The sequence below is a fragment of the Symphodus melops genome (genome assembly GCF_947650265.1).
Source record: "Symphodus melops genome assembly, chromosome: 1".
Lineage (NCBI taxonomy): Eukaryota > Metazoa > Chordata > Actinopteri > Labriformes > Labridae > Symphodus > Symphodus melops.
Genome location: NC_136691.1, coordinates 13,188,577 through 13,211,483, shown reverse-complemented (window position 1 = coordinate 13,211,483; position 22,907 = coordinate 13,188,577). Strand labels below are relative to the sequence as shown.

General features: G+C 39.8%; 1 protein-coding gene across 2 annotated transcripts in view; it reads right to left on the bottom strand.

The window, feature by feature from the left end:
- nbas (NBAS subunit of NRZ tethering complex) overlaps positions 1-22,907 on the bottom strand; it is a 146,645-nt gene that overhangs the window by 18,367 nt on the left and 105,371 nt on the right. The window contains exons 42-44 of one of the 2 annotated variants that reach the window (XM_079344593.1): positions 22,414-22,503; positions 21,451-21,634; positions 1,313-1,452 (exon numbers count right to left, since the gene is read on the bottom strand). In XM_079344593.1, coding sequence (XP_079200719.1) covers positions 1,313-1,452; positions 21,451-21,634; positions 22,414-22,503 — 414 coding nt within the window. Of the gene's footprint in view, positions 1-1,312; positions 1,453-20,967; positions 21,293-21,450; positions 21,635-22,413; positions 22,504-22,907 lie in introns of those variants that run through there. The other variant, XM_079344594.1, reaches the window with a different exon arrangement.

The following is a 22,907-nucleotide window of genomic DNA, read 5'->3' as shown; positions in this document are numbered from 1 at the left end:
ACGCAAGTCTGATTTGATTGAGCTGGAAGGAAAATCTCAACTACATAACCCTGTATTGTCTCGGTGGCCCTCAGAGCATCGCTCACTTTTAATCAAGAACAATGGAGCAGCAGAAGAGCAATCACATCATTAGGTACTAATCGATAATAAAGACAACACTTGCTGTGGTTCATAACACGCAGGCTGATACAAGCAGCACAGAGCCTGAAGCTTTGTAAAGACTCTAAAAGTCTATCTGCAATAAATGTACCTGAGCCATTAAAGAACTATTGTCCATTTATGATTTCTCATTCAAAGAATTGATCTATTACAGACATTCATTAAAGATGCCAAGATGGTACCAATGCTTTCTTAGAAGAGGCCGAGGGTTATTCAGACAAAAGTAAATTGACTACAGGTTGGTATTCTACACAGAATATAAAACAGTAAGATAAATTCATCTCCAAAAACCTGCCTATGGAATATTGTGATTGAGCTGACTTTAAGGAAGAGAGTTTGATGAAGATTTGTAAAATCATCAGGTCTATTAGTGAAGTCTAAAGCTACAACCACTGAGTGGTAAAGCATTTTAGATTAAAAACTGCAGGTAGTTACCTAGCCAGGCTCTTCTGAGCTTGGAGCCTATCAGCTTTGGAATGAAGATAAAGCCACTAGAAGCCTCCAGTGTTTCCAGCAATTATGACAAAAGATGTATCTTTCCATTGTGTTGCCATGTTCACAGTCAAACAGAGAGTTCGAGTCCAATGAGAACTGTTAACTGCACTTTTATGTAGATTTCTGCAAAAAGACATGAATCAAAGTTGTGTGATGATAACTGATGGGTTCAACTTTTTTGCTCTTCTTACAAGTTTTCCAACCTCCAGTAGAGCAGTTCCCAGCTGAAACATCAGCAAGCAACGTCTTTCTTCTACCAACAAAAACCAGAACACTTCCAAAATGATAATCTGGTGTAATGCCAAGACATTCTGCATTTTCATGCAGAATCTGTGAGAGATTAGGCTCTTCAAAGGTAGGAATAAGTCAAGCACAAGTTATTGTTTGACGCCTAATTTCAAAAAACGTTTAATTTTTGAAATTATATTCTATCTTGAAATTTTTTGGTATCTTTAGGCAAAGACATGCTAATGAGTTTCTCTCTGTTTCCAGTCTAAGATAAACTAACCTGCAGCTGGATGTATTTAATAACTACGGGCATTAGAATGGTTTTAGTCTTTTTCTGACTTTGGCAACCAAAGGATTTATCTTAATATCTGAAATTACCAAGGTATCCATATGAACCTGAAATAATCTGGATTATCAACATTTGTCTTACACTTCCTCCTTCATCATGGGCGGCCAGGCTTGGAGAAGGAGAATGAGCGGCTGAAGGTCCTCCCAATTTTGTGCAGTTTCCAGCAGCTCCTGGAAGAGGGCGTATCGCTTTACCTCGTTCTCAACATCTTCAATCTGAACCTGAGAGGAAAGGCAGAAACAATCACACACAAAAGAATTAGGAGTCCTGCAGTGAAGGTGTTGATGTTAAAGATAGGTATAGGTCAGGGAGCACCAGGGGTGCTCAGGGGAAAAACAGAATCATCAGGCGAGAGTATCTCTTTCTTTCAAATTCCTTTGTTGTGAATAAATATAATGAGAAATGACAGCGTCACTGACTTCGAAGTGGATTGCGGCAATCTATTATCTTGGCCACTTTCACTGCAAAAAGAACAAGGAGAGCAGCTTTCAGGTTTGGAATGAATCACGCTCTCGATCGAGATGGCAAAACTTGATGACCCAATGATTGCCGAAGAGTTTGTGGGTGAGGGATTCAGTCAAAACAGGACCAAAAATGAAGAGAGCAATCCCAAAAAACTCCATCTACACTTGTATCAACAGCTTTAGACTTTGAAGAAAGGAGGGAGGTTTCTTGGGTAAGGGCATTTTTCCCTGAAAACTTATTCAAAACTATTGCGAGAAAAAGAGAAATAAAGAAAGAGAGTGTTCGAAAGGCGAGTGAAAGGGATGAGGGAGAGTTAATGTGGAACAAAATGAGGGAGGCAGAGGCGGAGGGAAAGTAATTAATTTTCCTCTCAAAGGTTGGCTTCTAGTGTGATTTTACAGTTCAGAGAGCGGCTGATTTCTGAGGGGAAAACTACAACCTGCCAAGGCAAGGCTGCTGCAAAGACAGGCCCCATCACACACACACACGCGCACACACACACACACACACACACACACGCACACACGGACAGATATTTGACACACACACACAAGCATATATATCACTCGCAGTCAGGCTCATAAAACACAGTTTCAGCTTTCGTGGTGTGACCAAATTTATGTGACTGGATATCCATGTAAAGCCTGGTGATATTTCATCACTGTAAAGGTCTGTGTACAGAAACTGGATGTGAATAAACCTGTAAATACTCGACTCTTTTTCAACCTTCTTTCTCATCACCATTTGCAACACCACTTGTCTTATATTTGAGCTTGAAAAAAAATCAGCTGTCCTATCAACAATATCACTGAAAAATGCACAGATTATACAATTATTTGGAAAGGATCAACAGTTATGTACAATACTGTGACATTCCTGTACATTTTAATGTAATAAAGAGCTTAATCAAGACGCAGAAGGAGAACACAATCATTTTCACACATGATGCTGCGTCATATTGTCTTCTATATAATACCCTTTTCTGGCATCCTGTTAGAAAACGTGTAATTCACTACACAAAATGCGGGCACAAAAGCTTAAACTCTGTGGATTGGAGTTCCTTTCTTTCACTCTAAGGAATTGTTGTCTACCTCTGAATTAAACTGCCCTTTAAATGAAACTTACTCCGGAGGTATAAGCCAAGAAACCACAATAGAAGGCTGCAGTTCTTTTCATAATGGAGCACATTGTGTACTGAAAAGTGAATAAAGCTAATAATCTAGTTCTTTGGCAACGAATGGAGGAACACACACATCTGTTTTCACACAACATATAACTGCTTGAATGGCTATACAGCAAACTTATTAAGATTTACCTACAAATTAAGATTTCTGAATTTATCATTTAGAAATAGAGACTTTAATCAATTCAGCAATTAGCTCATATTAAAGCTCCTGTGACACATTTTTGGCAAATGATGATTTTGTCACATATTTATGAATAAAAGTCTCATCGTACTTCTAAAGTATCATCCCCTTTGTGAATCTATGGGAAACGTCGATAAAGCCTGTGTCAGCAGCCTGCTGTTAATCACATTATCTGACACCCTTTCTTCGCTTTTGTAGACCGCTGAGCGGCAGCAGGAATCATTTCAGTTTCTGCTAGCTATCAATGCCTCACAGTAGCTTTAAATATCCACCCTGTTGCTCATACATTTTGTTGGACTGGTCTTTAGCTGGAATTATTCAAGGCCCTTTTTCCTCCAGAATAAGTTGTTCATGAAGAAGTTGGTATGACAGTTTGGCAGACTAAATGAGAGAAGCGGTTATGATGATTCTGAAACTTGTATCCTTGATGGTCAGGGAAAAGAAGGAATCACAAACAAATTCCACCGGGAGGTTAAAAATATGAGCTATACTATACTTGAATCATTCATTTTGTCAAGATGTCATAGAAATACACTCCTAATTCTATTCTAATCATCCATATGCTCGACCGCTTCCTACCATAGAGGTACTTTTTTGGCGAGCAAACAATAACAGAGTTAGCTCTTAAACAGTTTGAAAGTTAAGAAAAATAAAAACAAGATGGAGGGTTGAAGTAAATGTATAAAGATATGGCTTTATACTCCATTTTACTTTCAGTGTTAATTATCAATTGGTATGATAATCTCCATTAGTAAAGTATTTCATACCACCATTTATTCTCTGACAGCAGTGCAGGTAAACACATTTTTTTCTTTAACATCTAACAGAACATGCAAATAAGTGGCAGCACAGCAGAAGCATAGTTAGAGGTGTAGTGAGGCGCTTTATGATGGGAGACGGAGAGACGAATGATGAGTAAAACTGAAGCTCAGGACCCTTTGGAAATGGAGGTCAGTTGGAAACAGAAATGGAATGTGAACTACCTTTAAAACGCTTCGAATGCAATCTAAATATCTCAAATCCATCACTGAATGCAAACTGTTATACCCACAAAAAAATAAAATAAAAATTGCACTGAACATCTACACACACAGTCCGCCTTTTCACAGAGAAGCACACGCCAACATACCACATCCTCATCCACACGCACACACGTGCACACAGTCTTCAACACTCGCCTACAGTAAACCACAAATTACATCGCAGCCAATTACTTTGTGGCTGTGAGGCTTTTATTTTCTTAACAAGAGAGGATGGTAATTAATTATGCCAAGTGATTAAAATCAACATTTCCTCTGTGGTGTTGTACAAAGAACAGAGTGCAAGAGGGCAGGAGGACAGACAGAGGAGGACAGAAGGTATGAAGGAGGCAAGGAGAGGGGAGTGTTAGCTAATCAGTGACAATTAACAGAGAAGTGCTGACATGAGAAACAACATACTGTTAATCTGATGATTATAACACACTGTCATTACCTTTCAGTAATGACATCTGTTTGTTTGTTTAAAATCTATATTACTTTACACTTTTTTATCAATCAGGTTTTCACACACAACTCAAAAGCTCTTCGTTCACATCGGCCCATCAGCAGGATAAATGCTAATCATACATTCTTTTTGCAAGGGAGCCACAGGAATCTGAATTACAGGCATGTTTTATCTGCGCCTGGACCCCCCCTGCCCTTTAGAGAAATGTAACCTCGACGTAACAAATACTAATTGTTTGCCTCTAAAACATTTCAATCTAAACACATTTGTGTTGTTTCGCCGTAAGAACTGGAGGTTTGAGCTAGCCACTTCACACAGACTTTATTAATTCTTGAGAAATCATTAAGGAAAAGAGTACAATTATAACGAACAGATGACAAAATCAGCAAAGACAAAATTAATAGGTTGTAAGAACAGAAGAATAAGTCAGTGGAGCAGGCGACAACAGCTAAAAACATTTACACTCATGTGTACACTTCGCCTATCAGCGTCACATGCGTCTTTAGTTTTATCCATTTGTCCCCTTGGAAATTAAAAATGACTGAGATGTTCCAACCTTATTTTCTTTTTTGCATTGGTATACTAATGCCAGGCAGGTACTTTGAGAACAGTCTCTGTTTTTTCCAAACACCTTTTTTGAATGTATGGCCCATCATCACTCACACATCTGGCTGTCTTACAAAAGGTTATGTGGCCTTTGGATTTCTCCACAAACCAAAGAGACCGATTTATGGCCTTTCCATTGTAATGGATGGAGGAGAAATTGTGCTCATCTGAATTAATCATGAGCTACAATTGTTTGCATTCCCAGCTTACAAGCTTATAACCTACAGCAGCAAAAGGAACCTATCATTTACTAATAGTGTTAAGTGTTCAGGTTTTTGTTTGTCGTCCAAGTGGTATTCTTCAACTTTGGCTGTATGCAGCAAAACAATAAACAATAGAGTCGTTACTGTGTAAAAAGTATCTTGTAGACAGAGAGCAGCACAAGCACTGAGGCAATGAAGCTAACACATACAAAAAACTGCCAGCTCACGCTGCCTGTAATTCAGGTTTCAAAACCAATTTTTTTTTTAATGCTGGCACAGAAAGGAGAAACAGTAATTTATGCCGACCACATGCTACATGCTCACCCACTGTGACTAGAGGTAGCCCTGCTTTCAGCCAAATGATACAATGAGATACTGGAGGCGAGAAAAAGCACATGAATAGAGTAAATGAAACATGACAACTGGTGTTTCACCAGTAGCTAGATTATTGCTCTCCAACAACCTTTTACTTTCCGCACACAGGAAGAAATGAAAACCTCAGCGGATGCGGGGGCTTATGTTTACACGTGTGTAAAGTGATACTGTAAAATGTTTATGGCGTTCTCCCAGCTGCTGTGTTTGTTCACGAGGAGTTATCAAATTTTATGACCCCTTATTGCATTAGGAGACATTATGTGGTCATTATGGGGTGCTTTACTACATTGACATTGGCCTTTTGTTTTCCCCAAGATGCACATAAACACTTTTATCACCAAACAGCTGGGGATTCAAATTCTGTTCTTCAACTTAAACTAAGAAGACTGACTCAAAGTCATCACTTTCAAAGTTTTATAAAGCCGTACAAGAACTCAGTCACATTCACATCACCAAAGGACTAACAGCAATTACACAGTGTGTTGTAGTTTGTCTGAAAAAGCTTGTGCAGTCAGACAGGATATCTCTCCACTGATTAAAAACTGCAATGCAGTCTAACCATTCTATCAGCGTATGATAATAAAACAGGGGGTAAAGTAGTGTGCGTCTGTGTGTGTGTGTGAGAGAGAGACAGAGAGAGATGGGAGCTGCTTTGGGGCAAATCGATACGCAGAGTACAAAACTGTCAGGAGACACGTGGGTGAAAATACACACACAGTTCAGCAAACGATAAAAATGGAGATGAGGTATTAAAGACTGCAGTAGTGTATGTGTGTGTGTGTGTGTGTGTGTGAGAGAGTGTGTGTTTTTGTGAGATGGAGCGAGTAAGGGCGAGACAGATGAAAGTGTCCCTGTCCCTCCTGAGACTTTCTTTCACTCGATTTAAAGGAAGACACGCGCACAAATGCACACATAAACACACAGAACAAGATTGAATAAGGTCCGTGCAAACAGGCGCGCAGGTGTGCACACAATCACAAAGAATCAGCCGAATGCTACTGAAGCAACTTCAGTAAACTGCTGGGAAATAATTCCCTCCATATGTCGCAGTCTTTCCTGGAGGAATAAACTCTCTCTAAATAAATATTCAAACATCAAAGCGTTCTACTGGAGTCCTTCAAATCTGAACTGCTTTCAACACACTGCCAACACTTGAAGGTAATACTGTAGATAAGTTTAGAAACAGACAAAGAGTGAAAGAAGAATGCCCCTGCAATACAGTTAATCTTCTCAGGTAAACATTGAGGGAGTGCATGCTGGGATTTCAGACCCTCGACAGCATTTTAATTTCACATAATAAAAAAGTTTGTCTACAAAAAGGGTCAAGGTACTTTAGCCATTCCTTTATTTGATTATTTCAATTTGATGGTCAAAATTGTTGAATAGGTTCTCACAATGGCCTTTTACTTAATATATTTGGTATATGTCCAAAAAAATACTATTTTTAATGGCAGTTATACATTTTAATATGCTATTGTTTAAGCTCCCTGTTTGAATATACACTACATACATACATACACATGCATTTTGAATCAGGAAATAAATGGATATGTTTTCACAAAATATATATATCCTTTCTTTTTTTACATAAGGTTGAGTTTCCGTAATGGTTTCTGGTTATAATGTAGACAATAAGACTGAACCACTCATTTGATCGACAGTCAAGGTGCACCAATATGTCTTCTTAACTATTTTGAACAACCTTAGGTCCATTCTTATCAAAGTTGTACTTGAAGGTCAAAATGTGAGTTGAGTAAAGAAAACAGCTTATAAAGTGTCCTGACAGAAGAGATCCTCCCTGTTAATCAATTTCACAGCATGGCCATAAAACTATTGTCAAGTTTTATTAGTGTTGAGGAAATTAACAAGACTTGACTCCACACAATAAGACTGCTTAGACTCAGCTGGCTCACGTTGATGAACGTTTATACGTCAGGTGAGAAGGCTCACTCATTGAGACATGAGTCAACGTCACACTTGTGGTTCAGTGTCATGCTCAAACATAACTGCCAGACACTTCCAACGGCTCTGCATGTATTCAAAAAGACTATCATTATCAGGGTCGTGTCACATTGACCCACTTAGACTAATCATTGACGTCAAGCAGCCTGAAGTGAACAACAAGTTTTCCCAAACATCCTTGCAGATATCAGGAAGACCCGTGGAGGAGTTGTCCTTGGTCTCTAAACAAAGCTGAACTGTATCAGGTCTGCCTGAGATCAGCAACAGTGAATTAACATTACACATTAACTAAGTAATCACAGAGATTCTATGACAATTAGGACTAGACAATGTGCCAAAATGCACAGAAAGTGAGGGGTTCCAGAGGACATTTTCTGGCTGTATTCTTTAATTCGTATGGTGTCAGTTTTATGAAAGTTTTCATATAAGCTTGTTCTGAATCAAATGTCAGCCTGCAAAGCAGCACACAAATGGAAAACGCTCATTTAATCAAAGAAAAGTAAATAAATGATGCATAAGAAATAAACTACAGTACAGTTTATGTTGGACATTCCATTCAGGTTTTCCCTTTAGTGTTGACATATCATGGTGTAGGTTACAAGAACATGTATGCCCAAGGTCAAGCCCTCATGTCGCTGCAGTGAGTAACTACAGTGGAGGTGAAAGGTGCTGGCTGCCATTTACCACATGGAGTCAATATTCCTCTTGTGGTTTACTGGTTGGTATATTAGTGCTGTCCACGGTCCTGAAATGCATCTCTGGAGAGCAGTGCTATGCTGTGTAGGCTAAAGTTTGTTTGTTACAGCATCTAAATGAACTTGCTGATAAATGATTTGTCCTTTAATCGCAGCAGAGATTGTTTTATGCACCCACTCGTTCTTCACTCTGACTTACTGTATCATTGAGATAGTTGACAAAAAAAAGAGAGAGAAACACAAGCAACATCCTACTGTTAATGTGAACTCTGCACCAGCACACACAGGAAGCAGAGAAAAGACATGTGCTTCAGTGTATAAAGATGAGTCCATTCCTTTAAAAAATAATGGCCGATTTGTCTTTAGACAATTCTTTAATTCATTTAGCAGACGCTTTTTTACAAAGTTTATAAAGTAAACTCAATGAATAGAGGATATATAAACAAAACTTACTTAATCCAACAAGACCTGTAAAGAGTAAGTTCAGTATCTGTGAGAATCCTTAGCTTCAACTTTAGGAGGAACCTAAAGCTGAATCAGAACAGGATTAAGATCACACTGTTCAGAGTGTGACCGCTTGTTTTTTTGTTTTTTTTGAAAAGTCATTCAATCATCCTTTAAACCTTTGTTTAAATCTCAAAGAATCATCAAGGCCATGCCCTCATTTCAGTGATACAACAAAACAGAATAAATATGCACAAACAGAAGACGTACAACAAATGGAAACAACACAATTAGATTTACTCTCGTTTTAACATCATGCATGTGATGGGCTTGAGGTGGCGATTAAATATTAGAGCCTGTAATTTGCACTTAATGATCAATCTCTAAATACGGGAAAATCAGATCTGCGAACAAAGATGATTCAAAAGAGCACAAACAGCACCCAGTGTCCAGAGCTGTATCTGGCCCCCGATTCAATAACTAAACTAACATGAAAAGAAAGTAAAACAGTTGTTTGTCATGAAACCCTCAGTGAAGAAGACTGTCTATTTCAAGCAGCAGACACTATTCATTCAAGGCGTGAGGCGATTGCTTCTAGAGTTGTAGTGAGTGGATGGATCACAGTCAGGATGAGAACGCGTCCATCATACGCCCCTCAGAAGATTGCAGTGATTGATCAATCATTCTTCCACATGGTATGGAAGCTTTACTACAATGAATCAAGAGATGATGTGTGATTAAAAACAGAAAACCTGAGATAGTTTTATAGTTCAGAAATGTTGAATACAAACAGCTTAATCACCCTGCTACAGCTCAAGCTCAAGGTTGAAGTTTGTGTAAAGTTACATAATATCAACTTGGACTTTTAACATTAATAACTCTCATCAGAAGGTTATTTTAGAAAAGAGAACAGAACTTTGAGTGCTCTTACAAAACACTCATCACACCTCTATGGCTCAGCTTCTCTTAAATAGATAATAAATTATTATAATAATTCAGTCTAAAGCAAATCATTGAACTGAAAGACTGACGTGGACATGAATAAGGCTGCATCACTAGAAGGGTTAGACCTTTGCCCTTGTTTAGTGCAAAACAACATTTCAACAACTAAACTGGTTTAGGTTGAATTTGGAAGGACATTCAGCTGACTACTGGAATCATATGGGGATGTTCAATCAGGCCTTCTCTTATTGCTCCAAAAATAACGCAGAAATGGAAAGGAATTGAACAAAAACAACTTGGAGACACTGACATCCGAACCTGTCTTCAAGGCTGACATGATCCAAGCTTGTCACTGATTGTGAAAGTATGTAGTGACCAATCATCACCTCCCCACCTAACACTGTTGGACAGGTTAATGATCAGTGTTACCACTACTGTCTGCATTGACAGCTCTCCTGGCTCCCTGGTCACATCTTATTACCACTGCCAATCATGAAGTGCTTTCAAGCCGACCTTTCCATCAAAGAAGGGGGGCAAACAGAGGATAGCATTTTTCTATTTAACATTATGACATGGAGAATGGTCTCCAGTCAATTTGTTCGTATCATGGTGTCAGTTAAAATGGTCATCATCCGTGTCTTTCTTCAGGTAACTGTTTGCTGGAGATTAAAGCTTGTCATGACTTCCTGTAAATGATTTGAAGATAAAATGTTGTGACTGTTGGTCCCATCTGAGAAATTGCTTTATTTTTCATCCTGAATTCTATTTCTTGCCGCATGCAGCATGCAGCACTCCAGGAGATGGCCAGGGTCTTGTTCAAAGGGGGATATACTTGACCCAGTCCTCGTCTCTCCTGCCAACAATTTCTATGAATATTTCATATGGGTTTCCTTATTTACATACATACTTCCACCAAAAGACAGAAAGCATCAGCTAAAAGGTTGAACATTCTCTCCGTCTAACCTGTAAGGAAAGGACAGAGATTGATTTGAATGTCTACAAATAATACCTTCTGATAATCTAAAACAAATACTAATACTTGATCATGTTATGAATCATTTTCCGATAACGCAACAAAAAAGTATATTTAATTATTCACCCATCATGGGATTTAAAGTTAGATGATAGGCTGCTGATTTCGTATTTAAAAAGTGTATATTTTACTCATTACAGTTTTGATTCACATCAGAATGTGACTGAACTCTACAACGCAGCGAGTGTTTCTGCCTTCTGTTTAGAACAGATAAGAGCTTGAAGGAGTTCAGCTTCATTTCTTTGTCGACGATGAAGGCTTGATTGAACTCCTGTTTTATTCTGTTATTTGGTAAACTAAACTTTTAATGATGATAAGTGAGCCAAAATGGCAACTTAATCTACTGTTTTAAAAACTGTTTAACTGTGCGAGGAGAGTGACATCATGTTGTTTCATCAAAATTAGACTATAAAATGAGACAGACTTTATGTATCGAAATTTGTTTTCGGGATATTATATTTTTTAGAATCCCATTTACCCAATTCTGACGAGGCCTTTTGGTAATGTTGGCTGATCATATCAAACAAGAATCCCTGACACTGCAGTGATACAACTGTAAATGACTTCTTCCAATGATCAAGTACTAAGTTGAAATCAAAATCACCCATTAAATTAAGGTGTTGCATGTGTTATTTTCTTATATCAGGAATTTTTGCACCTGAAGATCCCATCAAGGAATATGACGCGAGTGTTAGCATCTGTGAGGTAAGTACAAGATGCATCATTGCAAGAGCTGCGTGTTTGACACAAGCAGACTTTTGCAACATATCTGCCTGATAATTTTCTCTGTGACTTGGCAATTATCTCAGTCCTTGACCCGAGGTGGTGGAGGGGGGAAAGCGGGAAGAGAGGGGGAGTGAGTGAGGAGAGAACAGGGGATGTGGGCATGTCAGTGTATCGGACGAGGAGAGCCGGCGGAGCCGTGGGATCCAGAGATCTCTGTGTCTGGCCTTTACTGAGTGCACTCTGAACGAGCTCATCAATATTCATTGACCCGCACCGGCTAATGTCCCTGGCGACGATCAGAATAAAGTTGCAGAGGTCGCACACTTCACAGAGGGAGAGAGAGGCCGGGAGAGTGAGGGAGCGAATCAGTGAAGGGAAGGGAGAGAGAGAGAGTAGGTTTCAGACAAAATGAGAGCGAAGAGAAGCAAACAACCAAAAGGGCAAAGCCTGGAGGCCTGTAGGGGGGGTTAGGGAGTTTATTACGACTTGAAAGTGAAACACATTAAACATTCAGAGGAAACATAAGCATAGAGATAAAGACAGGCATGCTCGTAGAGAACAAACAAATGCACACACACACACATCACTGTGCATCCAAAGTATGACATGACATCATGAGAGCAATAACAAATACAGCTTTTCTAACCCCTCCCTCTGTTTGATTTCTCTCTCTCTCTCTCTCTCTCTCTCTCTCTCTCTCCTCTCTCTCTCTCTCTCTCTCTCTCTCTCTCTCTCTCTCTCTCTCTCTCTCTCATCTCTCTCTCTCTCTCTCTCTCTCTTCTCTCTCTCCTCTCTCTCTCTCTCTCTCTCTCTCTCTCTCTCTCTCTCTCTCTCTCTCTCTCTCTCTCTCTCTCTCTCTCTCTCTCTCTCTCCTCTCTTCTCTCTCACCTCCCCTCCCTCTCCTCTCCCTCCCTCCCTACAGATCCACGTTGTATGACATGACACCTGAGTGGTACATAATGATACATGCCCCTGGAGAGGAGGAAGAGATAAGAGGCAGAAGACAAAACACAAGAGGGGAGTGGATAGATAGAATGAGCAGATCACGGTTAGAGGGAAAAGAAAGAACAGGTAGGTTGGAACCAGCTTGAGACCTTCCTGCAGATGTCGATATCTAGCATGCACGCGCACACATATACACACACACACACACACACACACACACACACACACACACACACACACACAACGAGCAGATTAAACAGTATATTTTAATATTAAATCCAATTTTCCCAGGACTCCTACCTCTTTTGAATCATGCATGTGTATAGGAGGGTAATGAATATTCACGGTTTGAGGGTGGCCAAAAGAGAAGGGGAGAAGCTACATGATGTGACATGGGTGCATTAACACAAAAAGACACATGCACTCACTTAAAGCCTCTGGCAATGTGACTTTAAATAAAATAAAAATACCTCACATTTTAAACAAAATTCATGCTGATTAAACATTCACAAAATTCTTCATAACTGTTGAAATATATGGGTTCAAAGGTTCAGAGAAGTAACTCAAATGGAATGCCAGCTAAGGCTAAGGCTAACTCTGGCGCAATGCATCAAATGGTTACATTTATGTGTTATTGTCCCTCACAAATAAAGTTGAAAAAATTCTTCCCTTCCAAGTCTTAATTAACAGTTAGCATACACAAGTAAAATCCCAGTTTTGTCTGGATTTATTGGGAGAACAATAATAATAATAATGATAATAATAATAATAATAATAATAATTGTGTGATTGAAACAATTACTATTAAACTGTAACCACACCCAATTCAAACCCAATACTTATCAGCAAAGGTTAGAGAAAATCACAAGACAATATTTCCACTTCAGACTGAGATGAATTTTGGAGGTTTTTTCATGCCTATTGTTGTGTGAATACGAATTGTCCATCTGATTTCCCGAGAGGTTAAGATCAGAATCTGTTAAGCAGTTAATATGTATGATTTATAGATAGAATGTAAGATGCGAGAGGATGTTAATCTAGGGTGCACATGCTCTGATTCTCAAAGTAAAGCCTGCTAAAAGATACCGGTCCATGGCCCTCCTTCTCAAATGGCTCTGTGATGCCCACTGCTATCACTGCATCTGTCCTCTGGCTCTTTTGTCCTCCTGCCTTTAATTCTTGTTTGTTTTATTTCTCTGCCTCCCCTCTCCGGGTGTTGTCTTTGGTTTTTTTTTTGACTGAATCATCAGTGATCCCACCGAGATGACAAAGTGTTCCGTTCTTCTCTTCTGGCAGCAAGTTAAAAACGGAGCATAAATAAAGTTTCTCCAAAGAAGCCCAGGGGAGATAGATAAAAGCTGCCAAAACAAGTGGAGTTATAGCTGAGGTTTGGCGATCAAGACAATGGCCTCTGACCTGTTGTATTGGGAGAGTAGCCATAAGATAGCTCACTCAAGCCCATCACATTTATTATTTATCGACTTGGAAAGAGACTCCACTCTCTCTCTGCTCTTGTATGAGCCTCTCCCTCACTTGTGCACTTTCATCAGACAAATATTTCTCATGTTCCCCGTCCGGATTCTCCTCTTCATGTAGCCTTCACCTCTGCAAATTTGTCATTGTTTTTCATTGAGGTCCAAAGTGGAACAGTTCCTAAAGTTCCTGTCTGGTTTTAAACTTTTTCTTAGTATTGGATGAAGACAGCCCGTCCATCGATTTGTCAAGATATGACAAATGTGTTTTGGTGCACCAGAAGAACAGTAGCATTGGTCAGCAGCAGCAAGAAACACATTGTTCTGCCAACCGATGACACGCTCACTTATGTTTCTGTTTGTTTTCATGTCAAATCAAACAAGGCTGTAGTTTGCCATAAAATGTTGGCCATGTGTCAGTGCAATTGTTTTTCTCTTCTTTCACTGTTGTTGGTCATTGTGGGCATGGGGCCAATGCCCATCCTGTAAAATTGTTTCATATTCTACTGTATGCTATGGCAGGAGGGGCGATGCACACAGGCATGAACATACTCTGCGTGGTGAATTAGTTTATTGAATGCATGCACGATCTTGGAGAATCACACACCAATGCACACAGCATATATATCCAGGTCTGTCTTTGTGTGTGTGTGTGTGTGTGTGTGCGTGTGTATACTTTCCACTCTGTGTCCAGAAATGCAATTTTCTGCTTAATTGGTGCATACAAAATGAGAATCACCATCCTATCTTTGTACAAAGAGATCCACAATGGTGGATTGCTTAAGTGTGAGACTGAAAAAGCGGCGGAGAGCAGAACATGGGCAAGGAAAAAAAAGAGTAGTAGAACTATAAGATCATACATTTGGCCATGTAAGGACACTAAATAAGAGAGACGTGCCTCCAATTCTGTAGTGAAGTAAGTTCACAGAGTGATTAAAAAAAACCCCAGCCTTACTTTGCACAAAATCATATCATATCATAGCTGGTCAGACATAACTCATCAAAAAAAGTTTAAACCATTGAGAATAAAGGAGATGTCTCTGTTGGAAGTTAACTGAAAAAGTTAAACTATGATTACAATAAATCTCCATCAAAAATTTTCAAGGAATTGCAAGAGAAAAAACCCCCAACATTTGTTTCAAAGACAAAAAAAATAAATATTGAAGCTTCAAAAGGCGGAATAAAAAGAAATGAAAACATGTCCAGGGAAAGTCTAGGTCTGGATTAACGTGTTTGGTCTGGAGGCTGTGAAGGTGCAGTACGGAGGCTGACAGAGTGCAACAACACAGCCTGTTCTGTTCAGCTCCCCTCATCCATATTAGATAGACTGCACTCTGCAAGGCCAAACACCACTGCAACAAAACAATGTGTTACCACAAATGATCTGTGACATTGACAGTAAGGGTGGGGGCTTGAAGCATGAATCAGCTTTCACTGTTGATAAGCTTAGACGATGGCTTCTCATGCTCATGCACACATACACGCAAGAGTGCACACGGGTGAAGACCTTGAAGCGATGCCTGACCTCACACCATCTTAAACTGTGAGTGTGTGATTATTTGTGCGTGTTATCCAGTGCTGCACGACTTTGCACCTATTTCCCATACTTACACATAAAGGCTACAGTTGACAAGCCATGCAAATAACACGTAGGGTTGGAACACAGGAACCAACGCATGTTTATGCGTTTGCTCGGCGATATCCCCTCTTTGTCTGCAAAATGCCACACACAAATGAGCCTAAATATATTGTTATTAGTGACATAAAGGCCAAACGCACAATATACACACACAGACAAAACAGACTCCCCGATCTTGACAGTGGTGACATTTGGATGGCCTGCTGTTAAACCTAATCATTCAAAATTAAGTCACAAAATCTATCCCTGGTATCACCTCGTATGCCCTCCCTTCCTTTCTTCCCAGATCATCTCCCTGCCTCCTCCCCACAACCTAAATGTCAGCATTTCAATTAGGCTCATTAATACTTCCCTTTTTAGTTGTCGCTTTGTGTTACCCCGCCTGAGTGGTGTGTTGGGATGACGTGGGAGGTAAAGAGGGATGATATATCTGAATGCATAGTGGCTTGTTCTGTCTCTCTCTCTCTTTTTTTTTTTTTTATATTCTGAATGTGTCTGTCCCTGTGTGTCTTTGATTTATCATTATTACTAGTACACACCTTTCTTTTGAGCCAAACAGCATCCATCATAAAAGAATTCCAGGCTAGAAATTAGGCATTTGTATCTTTTGTTGTAAAAAAAAAAAAAAAAAAAAGAGAGCGAAAAAAGAACCACGGTTGTATAGATGGGAACGTTCAGATTTCAGATACAGGCGGGCAGAGGCTGGGAGGAGAATTCTGGGACAGCCGACGTAAAATCAAAGATCCAAACAGACTGTGAGGATCTGAGGATTTCTTGACGATCTGTCAAAGAGGTGTGTGCACAAGCCAATGAGGCAAGAATGGGGGATTACACAGTAAGTGAATCGGATCTATAAGAATACACAATGCAGCCTTGAAACACAAACAGGCAGGTTATCAAGGGGCTGTGAAACCAATGGTATGTGAGCTATTGCTTAGGTACAAAAAGTAGGACCATGACCAGGATTAAAGATGACTGCTTACAAGTTTCTATAGTCACAGCTAGTCATTGATTCAAAAATCTATATCTTTAGATTTAATACTAAAGGAGTTGCACGAAGTTACAAACAAACTTTGGTTTAAAACAGGGATGTGTGCAAACTGCAGTCTGAATGGTTAAATGACGGTTTACATTTTTATACTTTGGCCCACAATGCCGGTCAAATGACGAGTTCAAACTATAACACAGCCAGGCATCACTCAGGCTGTAACCATACACTGGCCGCTCATTAAGACTAATGAATTTGTACCTGACCTCCGTCTGTACCCTTCACAGGTCAGAGGTTTGTTTACTCTGCAGGTGACCACAGAGTGGGAGAGAAAAAGTGATACGTCTGCTGTTAAGTCTTTTTAAATGCATCGCTTTCAGTGCAGCATCTTTTACACAAAACTTTCAACGCTTTCGTTTTGTGCGGCTGCTTTCTGCCGATGTGATTCTGCTCTCTCTTGGTCGTCTTACTAACACGAGGCTCACCTGTTGTGATGCAATTTTGTTGTGTTGCACGGAGTCTCAGGGAAGACAAAATGTAAGAGGTAAGGACTTTGGCTGTTGCTTAAAAACATTATTTCATAAAGTAATTATTTAAATTCTAATTACCGGTAGTAATTTTGTTTTTTAATTATTTTCCATGCAGCACAACAGCGCTCTCTGACTCATAAAGTGTGCTAGCTGGCAGGTGTCAATGTTTCTGTCATTACACTTCAGGCTGGGCCAAGTATCACAGGTAGGTTTTCTAAAGAACACTACAGTACAGATGGAACAAACAGTGACTTGCACTACTGTCAGATAAATGAGAGAAACCTTGAGTTGTGCATTTGAGTGACCTCTGTAGACACTCCTGATAAACAGAATGGACTTCATCACATCACTCAGGTTTTAGCCTCTTTACACCTGCCGCCAGCACATCTTAAAACTGGATTTCAGATTCTTTTGATTGACTGGAGGCACTAAATGGTCTGGCTCCTGAGAAAAACGTGGATCTTTCATCACAGTATGACCTGACTCGCACTTTTGAATACGCCCTTTTGATCTGTTCCAGTCTCTTGGCTAAAGACAAAAGGGGAAAGTGCTTTTGGAAAAAGAGCCCTGGGGCTCTTGAATTACCTGCCTGGGGAAAAACAGTAGTCTGAGTCAGTGCATGGCTTCTTTTGAATCTAATCTTTAAACAAACTTTTATTGCAGTGCGAGTCCCTGATTTTATCTGATATCGAGTTTTTTGATGTGGTTTATTTAATTCCTTTACTTTTTGTTCCTCGTAGCTCTACAGAGCACTGTCGCATCTTTCAGTGCAGTCTCTTTTTCTTATGATATCGTGTTTTAATTATCGAACATTGAAATCACAAATAGTTTAGAGACAGGTTTCTGTGCAAATGTCACAAAATGTGTTTAGCAGCTTTTCGTTCCAAAACTTTTGATTTGTTTAATCTGTTACCTTAAAAAAACAAGCCGAGCAAGCTGCTAATATGGGAGAGGCACAAATCAAATGCTCTCACTATTGACAGATTAGAAAATCAGACCAAGATCTTCTTCAATGTTGAACTATTCCTTAGATGGCTTTCAAGCAGAAACATTTAGAAAGAATGGTGTTATGAGGATTTAAAGAATCAATAATTGCAAAACAGAAACATTTGTTATGTTGTGATGGCTGTTTCGAGTTTGTTTAGTTGACCCTGTTTGGTGAAATATATTCAAGCTGACAAACTGACAGGAAGTTCTCTAAACTAAATACTTCCTGTTAAAGCTAATATTATAAAATCCATAGCAGCCATATCCATATCACCTTAACTAATATAACCTGTCACTTGAAAATCTAATCCATTCAATATGTACAGTTTAAAAGACATTATTTTGCTTGTCCCCAAAGAAATGTGTCTGTGATTGAAATCAAACCCCTTCCCACGAAAAAAGTTATTATTCATCGTCTGTAATTTCTTGCTTCTTAGCCCCAGTGCCCGTTAAAAAAAAAAAAAAAAAAAGATTAATACACTGCAAGCCTGGTCTAACGTCGGGTATTTATCAGTGTCAATTAAATTTGTAGCCCACTGAAAGAGACAAATAACAGCAACTTTGATCCTGAATAATTACACATCAATAAAAAACTTAAAAAAGACAAAGTGTGTCGTCCTGTTTGGTCTGCTTTCTCCTGATCAATGAACTCGTTTTTCATGCTTGTGCTTAGAAGAGTCTTCTGAAAAATTTCGATTCACTTTATTTCCCTAAATGAGCAACAAAGTGCAATAGAAAAAAATATAGAAGAAAACACTTGTTATGGTTGATCAATGATACTTTGTTATCAATGATAATAAAGATCAAATCAGTTCAACAGAGACAGGTGGAGGTTAGACTTTGCAGATCAGAGACACTCATTGGCTAAATATAAAATATTTCTGTGTAAACATATGTACTGTACATTGTGTTGCATGGAAACTTTAATACCTCTAAGAGTAAAGCTGTGGGTGTATTCTCTCTGAGTGTATACGGCTACTTTGTAGCTGCCTTTGATCGCTTGCAGCAACGCTAATCAGGCACCTTCTGTACAAGCAGCCAACAGACAGCATCGGAACGGAAAGATGAGAGAAGAGTTAAACATACTACTGGTACCAGTTTCACTCACTTTACAGCATGGTTGTCATGGGAATCACAGCGGGTAGGCTGTTTTTTTGTATTTGTTAGTGAGTGCAAGTATGTGTGTACTGCGAAGGATGACTGAGTAAGCAGTGAAAGATAGATACAGTGGCTTGTGTGTGTGTGTATGTGTGTGTGTGTGTGTGTGTGTGTGTGTGTGTGTGTGTGTGTGTGTGAGAGAGAGTGTGTGTGTGTGTGTGTGTGTGTGTGTGTGTGTGTGTGTGTGTGTGTGTGTGTGTGTGTGTGTGTGTGTGTGTGTGTGTGTGTGTGTGTGTGTGTGTGTGTGTGTGTGTGTGTGTGTGTGTGTGTGTGTGTGTGTGTGTGTGTGTGTGTGTGTGTGTGTGTGTGTGTGCGTGCGTGCGTGCGTGCGTGCGTGCGTGCGTGTGTGAGTGCGTGTGTGAGTGCCTCAGATGGCCGGTGGGACACAGTTAGAAAGGAGTTGTGTTGATTAGTTAAGGGACCATGAGGACAGAAGGGGAACAATACCAACTTCTCTCCTTCCTTCACCTCTCCGTCTCTCTTAGCATCCGACTCTTTTGTAAGAGTGCACTACTTCTCCCTCTCGTCGTCTACTTATCTCTCTGTTTCTGGTTCCACATCGACATGATGAGGTCAGACTGGGGCACTGTCACGTTTCTGGCATGGCCTCGGGGCACCAACATGCTGCCACTAGTGCCATCATTGCTTACGGCTGATGCAGTCTGAGCCAACATCACAACTGTGTCATGGCTTTCAACTGAGAAAATAAAGTGTCATTCCAATTATGAAAAGAGTGATGAATTAAGAGCGAATGCTTCTGTGCTTGAAAATCTTTTTCATGCCTTATAGATTTATGTTTTAGTTTGGATGTGGAGCTGAAAAAATATCAACCAATGAGACATTTGGCTCGTAAAAAAAAATACCCTCTTTTAACATTTTGAGGGCCTTCTAGTTGCCTGGAGGGGAGAGAAAGTGGTACTTCATCTGAAATGAGTCTCGCTCTTAATCTTTTACAAGATGAATTAACTGATCTCTTGGATGTACACTCCCTTAAGAAAACACGTGTACGCCACCGCTTTCTGTGTGTGTGTTTTATCAGAGCCTGCCAAATGTTGGGAGAGCACCCAATTAGGTAAAGACTTGGGCCCAGAGGCGTTGTTTGTCAACAGGTAAAGCAGGCAACTGCTTGGGGCCCCAGACCAGTAGGGGGCCCCCCAACAGCTGACAAACTTTAAACCACAGCATAGTCTCAAAATGTGCAAATGTTGAAATGACAGTAGGAAACCTCCCTAATGGGGACCTATCTGACAGCACTTACTGTTAATGCTCTGTGATGTGTCACGTGCATTATTTCTGTGAAAATAATAATAGACGCTGGCTGGAGGGGCCACCAATGAATGTTTGCCTAGGGCCCAAACAGACCCTAGAAGTGCCCCTAATTGGGCACAAACACCTATCGACCTGTGTAAATGTATGTGAACAGAGGGAAAAACTATAGTTTCACACACCATCAAATTTAGAGCAAGGCAATTTGAATTTTTTAAAAGACAGTTTTCAATTACCGGTAAGTGGTTCTATAAATACACACATTTTTGTAACGGACATTTTTAAAATATTTGTGAGGTGCACTCATAGAAAGAGACTCATATGAACTCCGAGATTCATATTCTGAAAACAAACGTTTGTATTCTTATTAAAGTTTTCAACTGAAAGCAACATAGCTGTTTAATTTATTTGAAACTCGCCCCAGTGATTCATAGGTCGAATAAAACGCACGTTTTATCGAAGCTCCATCACGATGAAGAGTTACCATCATCTTTGGCAACAACAGCCATAAACATGCCAACTACACCTTTATTTTTCCTCTTCAGCAGTACTCCATCGTTTATAAATCCCATAATGTTTGATAATGGGAACATATATATATCTATCCAATGTTTCATGCTGGGTTAAGTGGGTCATTTATCCAACCTCTTAGTATCTTCACGACGCCATTTCTACTCTGTTCTCCTTCACTTATCTCCTCTCTCCACCTCTCTGCACCCATCAATTTCTTGCTTCTTTAAAAATGTACCGCCCAGCCTTTTTAATGTTATGACCTTGGAGAAAAGAAAAGACAAAAAATTATCTAAAGCCTCTTTCACATCTAGTATTAGTGTTCTGTTTTAAGAGCTCCAGGGAATAAAGTTTCTTAAGTAGGGGGGGTACTGGTTGACGAGTCACGTCGGCATGCATAATGAATGTCTGTGTGTGTTACCTCTCTGTCCTTGAGGACAGCCTGAGTTCTGTAGAGCAGCAGAAGACGAACATCACTGTCATGAAGACTGAAGTTACTCTCCAGGATCTGCAGCACCTCAATCCGAGGGCGCACGGGCAGCGACGCGTCACCGCAGAATGGATGCAGCCAGGCCAGGAGGTCATCTGAAGTCACGGTACTGTCGCTGAGGGAGGACAGCAGTCAGACAGGCCGGTTCTTAAGCCTTTCCTAGTTTTTCTAAATTAAAATAATAACGTGGATAAACTGGATTTCTGCTGTGTTTCTGTGTCAAATGTCGCACATGCTCCCTTTAATGAAGAGACCAAAAAGCAAACGTTTTTTTTCCTCTTCTCAAACATGACAATTTTTGTTCTTCCTCTTAAAGCCAACATTAAGGCAAAGCAGTGCATTTGAAGGTGCATTTTTTTTGGATTTTAACGACCAAACATTCAGAATAGGCAGAAGATCAATACAAAAAGAATATAATTGTTTGTTGCAGTGCTAATCAATACATCTCAGGAGAAAAAAGCTTAGCTGATATTGCTTTGTTAATAACCACACCAACAGGCCGATTAGGACCCATTTTGTCACTGATCCATTATTCTTCTCTGATCTGTTCCACCGATTATCACAAAAGAGCTGTCAAGGGAAATCAGGTGCTATCTAAATGTTGTCATCTCAGAGAAGCGAGCAAACAGACATTTTACTGGCATTCGAGACTCTGCAGGACTTAATTTTGTGGCTGTGACTAGAGCTGAGAGAATTAAGAGAGAGTGACAAAGGGAGAAAAACATGTTTGAAGCCAATTTTATCTGCACATGATGCAAAAACACAATGCTGGATTATCCCCCCATGTTTTGGATTTATTTAACTGACCTTCAAGAGGATGATTAAGTGTAACCAAGGAAATCATCATCATCAGGGAAGGATTTTTTTTCTGAGAGAAGATTTTAATAAACCTACCCAGTCTGGACATTGTTGTGCACAGCTGTAACCATGGCCTCCAGGACCCTGAGGGGTTGTGGGAAATGTGTGAGGGCGTCTGGGTCTCCACTGAAAACAGATCACATCACCACAGTTATCTTTAAAAAAAACAACAACACTAATTATAAACAGGACTTTCAAAGAACCACAATATAGCAGGAGAACAAAGATGACAATAGCTAAATCAAAGGCTTTACTCCCGGGGAAAGTGTTAAAAATTACTCTTGGCAGCGATTACATGTTCAAAGCAGTACTCAACATTAAAACTGTCTGCTGACACGGGCAAACATATAAAGACTCCGAACTAGCTGGTCGCATGTTCCAGTGGCCAGCTCGAGCCAGTTAAAATATGGCATCATGAGTGATATTGCCAATAATAAACAAAAACATGTAATTCTTACATAGACATTGTTTTTCCTAGATAATCACTAATGATCAGTGATTTCTGTGAGATCATCTATCATCAAACTTGT